This window comes from Lycorma delicatula, chromosome 4 (assembly GCF_047948215.1).
Source record: "Lycorma delicatula isolate Av1 chromosome 4, ASM4794821v1, whole genome shotgun sequence".
Taxonomy (NCBI): Eukaryota; Metazoa; Arthropoda; class Insecta; order Hemiptera; family Fulgoridae; genus Lycorma; species Lycorma delicatula.
In genome coordinates, this window is record NC_134458.1 from 192516245 (window position 1) to 192525508 (window position 9264).

General features: G+C 32.0%; 1 protein-coding gene across 6 annotated transcripts in view; it reads left to right on the forward strand.

Moving 5' to 3' along the window:
* Positions 1-8755, forward strand: part of Dus1 (Dihydrouridine synthase 1) — a 358334-nt gene extending 349579 nt beyond the window's left edge. For all 6 annotated transcript variants that reach the window (XM_075364912.1, XM_075364914.1, XM_075364915.1 and 3 more), the window contains 2 exons: positions 845-1080; positions 7110-8755. In XM_075364912.1, the coding sequence (XP_075221027.1) occupies positions 845-1080; positions 7110-7119 (246 nt within the window). In that variant the 3' untranslated portion in view covers positions 7120-8755. The remainder of the gene's footprint in view (positions 1-844; positions 1081-7109) is intronic.
* The last annotated feature ends 509 nt before the right edge of the window (positions 8756-9264 follow it).

The following is a 9264-nucleotide window of genomic DNA, read 5'->3' on the forward strand; positions in this document are numbered from 1 at the left end:
CCTCAAGATCTCAATTTTGTGCTGTTGGACCACTCTCCATATAGTGTAGACCTGGCTCCAAGTGATTTTCATCTTTTTGCCCCATTAAAGATGTGTGCGAGGGAATTGTTGATCTGATGAACAGCCATAGAAGTGGTGAAAAGGTTTCTGCACACCAGACCGAAAACTTTCTTCCAGGAAGGAATTCAACAGCTTGTTAAAAAACGAATTAAGTGCATAGAAGTAGGAATGGATTATGTTGAAAAAAATGCATGTATCATTTATGAAAGTACAAATAAATATATTGATTTTTTTAAATTTAACTTCACTTTTTGACTTACCCTTGTATTATTATTTCACTGCATGCCTTTGAAGCTAAAAGATTTATAAGTTCATTTTGAATTTTTAGTAATAATTAGTTCTTACGATGTTTAATATGAACACATTTTTCAAGGTTATATCATATCAGAAATTTTATAAGATTTAAAAATATTTCACAATTATCTTCATTAATATTATCATCACTGGTCCCGTGTAATGCCAAATTGTTTTTAGCATAAAATAAGATGCATTTCAAATCATTGGTCAAAATATGACTCCTCTTAAGTCTAAGCTTTGAACAAAACCTTTAATAAATGTTTTGTTTTTATTGTATTTTTATCATAAGAAAGGTTTGCTTCATTTTCCAAGCGCCGTTCAGATTTTTGCACCCTTGAAAATATCCCATTGCCAGTGCCTTGGTACATTGCTGATTATCAAGAATACAGATAGTTTTTTCATTAATTTGTTCTTATATTTTTATTTAATTTTCTGTACATAAATTTACAGTATTTATTTATATTTATTTTCTGTCTCTCTTTGATAGGGACTGAAATGCGAGTTCAAATTATGTAAATCATGTTGTAGAGTTAAATGTTTTGTGGATATAGATGATTGTCCGAGTCACCGTATTCTTATAAAAAAGAAAAGAGAAAAAGCGCAACAATTAAATGATTCAAAAATGATAATTAAAAGTAATAATAATGATACAGAAACTAATAAATTTAATGATATTAATATTCAGTCTTTAAGAATACCAGATTCCGATATAATGCAGTCAAGGTAAGAAAAAAATTTTTATTAATTTTATCTTTTTTTTTTGTTACTAAACATTCTAGAAATATTGCTATTAATGGAATCTATTGTTCAAGGTACAGTGTTAACAGAGAGATCTAAATCCAGTTAACAACAACTGTTAACTGTTACTGTTAAATACAGTTACAACTGTAAAGGGATCTAAACTGTGCTTGTGTAGTATAACAAAAAAGTAAATGAACAATTTGTGTGAACAGGATTAGTTTTTATAAGGAAAATCCTATAGAGTAGATTGAAAACCCCTATGAAGTAATCTGAACACCTTTATTACCAGAGTTCAATTAATAACCACTTTCTAAAATTTTCTGTTCAACAATTTGCACGAAGATTAAATATGTGAGGTCTGTTCAGAAAATAACTGAACTTTATTTTTTTAGTCTTTATTATTAATTTTACAGATTATTGGTCCTAGTCCCCTTCAAAGTCCTCCCCGCCTCTACTTACACACTTTTCCAAGTGGTGTTTCCAGTTCATGAAGCAGTCCTGAATAACTTCATTTGAAATTGCCTTTAATGTCTATGACAAATTTGCATTAAAGTCATCAATAGTCATAAAACGGTGTCTTTTCATTACTAATGTTAATTTTAGAAATAGAAAAAATATTGCAAGGAGTCAGGTCTGGTGAGTAAGGAGGCTGAAGAAGGGCAATCATCTGATTTTTGGCACAAAATTGACTAATTGGCAAAGCTGAGTGTGCGGGTGCATCTTGATGGTGAAGTTGTCTTGCCACATCTTTGGCCTCTTTTTATGGATTTTTTCACATAACCATTGTAAAACCTTGATATAGCTCGCTGTTTTGACTTCAGGCAAGAATTCAAAATGCACAATAATGTTTAAAATAAAAAAAAAAAACAGAGAGCATCATTTTGACACTAGATCGAGATTGACGTGCTTTCCTGGGGCATGGAGATGCTTTGCTGATCTATTGTGATAATTGAACTTTTGTCTCGATGTCGTAGCCGTAAATCAGGCTTTTGTCTCCCATTATGATCCATTGCATGAATGTTTTCATCATCATTGGTTTGTTCAAGAAGTTGCCGACAAACATCCACTTGATGTTCTTTCTGCTGTTCAGTCATCAAACAAGGAACAAAACTTTGCAGCTACTCGATGCATGTTCAATTTTTCAGTCAAAATTGGATCATGTCATGATCCAATTTAGTTGCTAACCTCTTCTGCAACTTCTCTGACAATTGATCAGCAATTTCCACATACCAGATCCCTGATTTTCTGAACGTAGGTATCATCAGTTGAATTCTAACCCCTTCCGGTCAAGGGCAATGTTCATTCAACTGACGACCACTTTTCGTGAAAACTATTCGTAACATTGCATACAACCCAGAGCATCATTTCTGTAAGCTTTTTCATAAGTTAAATCATATCTGTGAAAGTTTTTCCTGGTTTCACGTAAAATTTTACTTGTATCGTTGCTCCCAAAAATCGCATATTACAAAGATTACTACTAACATTTAAACATGTTGCCTGAAATAACAATAACACAAAAATTAAATGAGATATCAACAATTCAAGAACATTAGGTTTTGCGGAACACAATGCTACCCATCGGGTTGGTGTAGTGGCGAATGCATCTTCCCAAATCAGCTGATTTGAAAATCGATAGATCCAGTGTTCAAGTCCTACTAAAGGCAGTTACTTTTATATGGATTTGAATACTAGATCATGGATACCGGTGTTCTTTGGTGGTTGGGTTTCAATTAACCACATATCTCAGGAATGGTCGAACTGAGACTGTACAAGACTACACTTCATTTACACTCATACACATCATCTTCATTCATCCATTGAAGTAATACCTGAATGGTAATTCCTGGAAGCTAGACAGGAAAAAGAAAGAAATGAACACAATGCTGCCAACTGCACATCATTAAATATTTCCGCTGGTGCATAATTAAAAATGTTCAGTTATTTTCAGAACAGACCTTCTATATGACCTTTTTTGAAATTTATTTGTAAAACAGTTTGCTTTAATTTTACACCTTAGGGCCCAGTAATCCATACCATGGGATATGTTGCAAACTACCAAGTGATGGTTGAAATTAAACTTTTAAAAGTCATAATAGAGGTACTGGAAAATACAACCGGTTTTCACTGTAAAACCCATATAAAGAATTCTGCTTCTTCCACTTCCTTCTCTGTTGGATTAAATATGTTGTGAACACAGAAAAGGGGACCTTTTCTTCACCATGGAGAGTTCTCAGTAGAGCTGTTGTTGGTGATTTATATCAAAAAATGCAGTTCTTAGATTATTGCAGAAACCACATTCATCTTAAACAACCATAATCTCATGTCATATATTACAGTGTTGGTGTAAAATGTTATTTTTGTGAACCCTTACATCAGACACAAAAGGGACCTTAGCTTCACTCATAGATAAAGATTTTTTACATAGGTAAAGATAAGGTCTATTTGGCTGTTTTGTATAAAATACTTGTTTTAAGAATAGTTGTTGTTTTATTTTAATTTATTTATTTTTTATTTTAATCTGCAAGTTATGAGAAGTACAAAAATATTTGTCAGCAGGCAAGTGAACAGAGTGATACACTTCATTTTTAGATACATGTAGGAACCCACTGGGTTGGTCTAGTGGTAAACGCATCTTCCCAAATCAGCTGATTTGAAAGTCGAGAATTCCAGTGTTCAAGTCTTAGTAAAGACAGTTACTTTTATACGGATTTGAATATTAGATCATGGATATCGGTGTTCTTTGGTGGTTGGGTTTCAATTAACCACATCTCAGGAATGGTCAAACTGAGACTATACTTCATTTACACTCATACATATCATCCTCATTCATCCTCTGAAGTATTATCTGAAAGGTAATTACCAGAGGCTAAACAGGAAAAAGAAAAGATGCATGTAGGAATTTCTGTCCTGACATTGTAATAATGCGTCCACAACTGTTCTTTGTGAATTTTGTCAGAAAGCATGATTTCATTTGGTAAACATCATGGGTCACACTGAAGCCTTCTTAAAAAAAATCCAGGAACACATTGAAATTGCATTTGTTCAAAGGATACTTTATATATAAATCTGTCATTAAAAATATTTTAGATTAATTAAAGAAAAAACCCATGATGGAATTATGAAATTACTAATCCAGAAAAATAATGATGGAAAGGTTATACCCAGATTTGTGTGATGGTAGTGTGCATTATAGTTATGACTGTACACAATAGATTCATATACCCCATGATTCCCTGCAACCTGGACCGATATACTTTCTGATACCTTATAAGGAATCATGAATGATTCGTTATTTGGAATCATGAATGATACTAAAAAAATGCAACATAATTTTTTAATTCCTGAGGCAGCCAACACTTCTAAAGGCTCAAACACTTTGATAAGCTATCTGCATTACTATCAGGAGCCACATATTCTTGGCAAGAAACATTTCTATATATAAGGTCTGTAAATAAAGTAATGAGACTAGTTTTTTTTAGCAGCCAAAGTGGCAACATTGTAAAGTTACTAGTAAATATATGGTTATATAAACAGCTGATTTATATTAGGTATTAATATTTTTAGTCTATTGTTGCCATGTGAGACGTAAACAAACTTTTTGTGAAATGAGTTTTTGTTGTGCATTACAAAAATGAGTGATACTAATTATCAGTAACGTTCAGCAATCAAGTTTTGTGTTAAACCTGGTGAGAATGCTACTCAAATCTTTTTAAAACTTGAAAAGAACATATGGAGATGACGCGCTCTGTCATGAGCCAAGTTTTTCGGTGGTTTAAAGCATTTTCAGATGATCGGGAATCAGTTGTGGGCAATCCATGCTCTGGAAGACTGTTAATGTCAAAAAGTGACAATAATGTTGAACAAATCAGAGACTTTTGGAGTTTTTGTCTACAGGACAGACTGTAAATCAATATATTTACCGAGAAATTCTTGAAAGACTGTGGATAAGAGTTGCCTACGTAAGACAAGCCATCAAAGAAAACTGGATGCTGCATCATGACAATGCATCTTGTCAGACTGTACCTTCAATTAATGGGTTTCTGGCTAAGAAAAGCATTCTTGTAGTTTCTCAACCACCTTATTCACCTGACTTGAGTCCCTGCGACGTTTTCCTGTTCCTGATTTAAAAAAACACCTCAAAGGACACCATTTTGGAACAGTAGAAAACATTAAAAAAATGTACCGACCATCTGAAGGATATTCCGGTTTCTGAGTTCCAACATTGCTGCTATGTAGAGTGGGAAAATCGTTTGAAGCGTTGCGTGGCGAAAGTCTATGTAAATAAAAAACTTTTCTGAATAAATAAAAAATCATTACTTTATTTTCAGACTTCGTAAATGCTGAAAATTATATAGATCACAATAAAAATAACATTTTGACATCATATTTTAGTTAGGAGAATAATTAATAATTTAATTGTAACCATTGCATTATCATTTTGGCCTATAGGTCACAAAATTGTATTGTGATTGGGCATTTGGCCTGGTGAACCAGAAATTTCACAAAGGAAAAGCTAGTTTACCAGTACAGCTAGCAAAAATTGTATCAAATTCTATACCAACTGGTTTAAATTAACCTATAATCACAGGAAATGAAAGTGGAAATATTTTTGTTAGAATTTATGACTTTTAGAAATAAAAAATGGAAAATTATAAAAAATATCGGTACTTACGTATTAACGCCACCGCAGCTACAGCTTTATTTAAAAACAAAGTAGTCAATCGGATTTTGGTGGAAAATGGGCTAATATAGAATTTAACATAGATTCAAAACGGTCTCTTTATTAATTTTAATAAATAGTTATTTATATTTATTTATTTTATAAATATAATTTAACCAAACTTAACCTACGCTCGCTAACCTTGACTAATTAACAGGAGTGTTTTGATTATTTAAATAATAAATAATTGCAATAATTACTGAATTTATTAAATAAATACTCAAAAAATTATGGTTTAATTAGTCAAGGTTAGCAAGCGAAGCGAGCGTAGGTTAAGTTACGTTAAATTATATTTATAAAATAAATAAATATAAATAACCATTTATTAAAATTAATAAAGAGACTGTTCATTTTCCACCGAAATCCGATTGACTATTTTGTTTTTAAATAAAGCTGTAGCTGCGGTGGCATTAATACATAAGTACCAAAATATCACACAGTTTGACTATTTTTGTTTTTCGTATGAAAAGAAAGGAGTAGTTTCTACAGACCCATTGTGTTAGTATAGTGGTAAACTTATCATCGCAAATATAAAAGATTTCAAATTCGAGAGTTCTAAGTTTCAAATCCTAGTAAAGGCAGTTACTTTTATATGGATTTGAATACTAAATTGTGGATACTGGTGTTCTTTGGTGGTTGGGTTTCAATTAACCTCACATCTCAGGAATGGGCAACCTTCTTTTTTTCCTGTTTAGCCTCCGGTAACTACCGTTCAGATAATACTTCAGAGGATGAATGAGGATGATATGTATGAGTGTAAATGAAGTGTAGTCTTGTACTTTTCTCAGTTCGACCATTCCTGAGAAGTGTGGTTAATTGAAACCCAACCACCAAAGAACACTGGTATCCACGATCTAGTGTTCAAATCCGTGTAAAAATAACTGGCTTTACTAGGATTTGAACGCTGGAACTCTCAAATCAGCTGATTTGGGAAGACGCTTTCACCACTAGACCAACCCGGTGGGTGAAGGATTGGTCATCCTGTGACTGTACAACACTACACTTCATTTACATTCATACATATCATTTTCATTCATCCTCTGAAGTAATACCTGAATGGTAATTCCTGTAGGCTAAACAGGAAAAAGAAAGAAATACTTGAAATGGAGGGAAACAGCTGTACTAAATCTGGAATCAGTGATACAACATAACTAATTAAAAATTATCTCTTGTTCACATTAATTTGTACAAGACTGTACTTATGCTCGCAGAAATTTTTATATTTATAAAAATACAAGATAAATTTGATTTAAAATTTTTGTGTTTGATTTCTTTTCTTCTTTTTTTTTAGGTTAACTTGAAAAAATATATTTATAGTAAAAATGTGTAAATAATTTTAAGTGAAATTAAAAGATGATATAGAGGAAAAGAATAGGTGAGAATGATATCTGTATCAAATATTTAAGTGCCTTATTATTGTATGCTGTTAGATGTTCAATTTTTTCCTTGTAATTATGTAAAAAAGGAAGATTATGCTGCAGTTTTTTCATTCATGATTTGTATTTTTTATTGTCATGGTAAATGTAAATTAGTGTACATTAATTTTATTATTATTATTATTGCTGTGAATCAGTTAAGTAATCTCCTGACCAAATCAGAAATATATTTTACCATTTGTAATGATATTTTACATATATTTTTTGTTGTATGTAATAATTTTTTTTGTATAAATAATCAATGTTACATAGAAAACAATGTGTAATTAAAAAAAAAGAATTATTGTATTTTTTGTTTTTAATGTATATTATGTATGTTAGTCTTTTCTACCTTTATATCTTATTATGTTTGATCATGAAACTTAAAATTACTTTAGTTTGTTTTTTTTATTATTATAATTGCTTGATTGTTTGTAATTGGTAATTTTACTGTAAATAGTTTATCTTAGAAATTTAAATAATATAATAATTATTTGGAAATAATAATAGTTTGTGGTAAATTCATAAGTTCACAGTAAAACAGCACGACACACACAAACCTGAAGTAATCTACATGATCCCTGCCCATGGTTTTTCCTTCCACAGTTAATTTTTATCCTTCCAGGCAGGAGCAGTTCTTTACGATAGTTGTGGAATTGAATCCCTACATATTCACAATGTGATGTATGATAAGTATATAGTGAAACTTCCCAATATCATAAACAGCTTGGGTTCAACAATTCGTGTATTATTAAGAGGCATCCTCTATTTAGAAAAATGTGAATACAGTATTACGTTCGGTTTTTGTACAGATAAAATGCTGACAACACAGTTGTAGGCCTTTCCCATCACATGGCTTTTTTCTGATGCAGAGCTTACACACACACGTACACACACAAACACATACAAACAACAACTTAACTTAAAATATTTTTCATTTTATTTAATTCAGTGATTCTAACTAAAGCGCACACTTTAACATATTTCATTCACACAGGTATAAGCGATACTAGTGGCCACTTAAAATACGTTTTACACTTTAAATATTATTCATTGATTTAATTCTACCGATCATCTGTGATATCACAACATAGCAGATGACTGCAGCAGCTGTACATCAGTGGTACATTAACACTCCTTGTGATGAGAGAGGGGTACTAATTGATACAGTATATCATACAGTATTGTTAACAAATGTGCCTAAGAAAAATTAGACCGTAACTAGGTTAAATCTTGTAATACTTAGCATGACCTTGCTCTAAAGCCTCCCTCTTTGACCTTTTAAGTTGAAAATGTAATGGCATCAGTAAAAGTAATGGTATGTAAAAGTAATCTGACCAAGTTTGGTCAAAATCAGTCTTGTAGTTCTGGAGATATAAGTGATATTAAGTTTAGCACCGAACACACATGCACACACACACACACACACACACACACACACACACACACACACACACACAAACACACACAGAGAGAGAGAGAGAGAGAGAGAGACACACACATACACACACATTCATACAAACATCCGGAAAATTTCCATCCAGTTTTTTGGGTTTCTTAGGTGTCAAAATACAAAGATTCGTGCAAACCATGTGCTCATCTTAGATTGATTACAATACTTTCCTTTTTAATACTATATTACTAGGCAGGAATGTACAAAACACTTTGGATAGAACAGCAGTATTGTGTATTTATTTTATATTAGCAGACCTGGCAATGCTATTGCTAGATTTGAGTATATATATATATAGATTAAATGAACACATTTGAAAGTTTGATAAACATTAACAAAATGAGCATTATGGAACTTCACAAAATTTAACCTTTCCCTTTTACCCTTTCCCCCTTTCCTTTCCCCCATTTTCCTCCTTCCTTTTCCTTTTCTCTTTCCTTCCCTTGTTTCTCTTTCCTTATTTCCCTTTTCTTTTTTCCCTTTTCCCCTTCTTCCCTTTTCCTTTTTCAATTTTACCCTATTTCCCTTTCTCCCTTTTTCCCCGTGTGTAAATCGGTCCAGTAGTTTTTTGCTTGCTC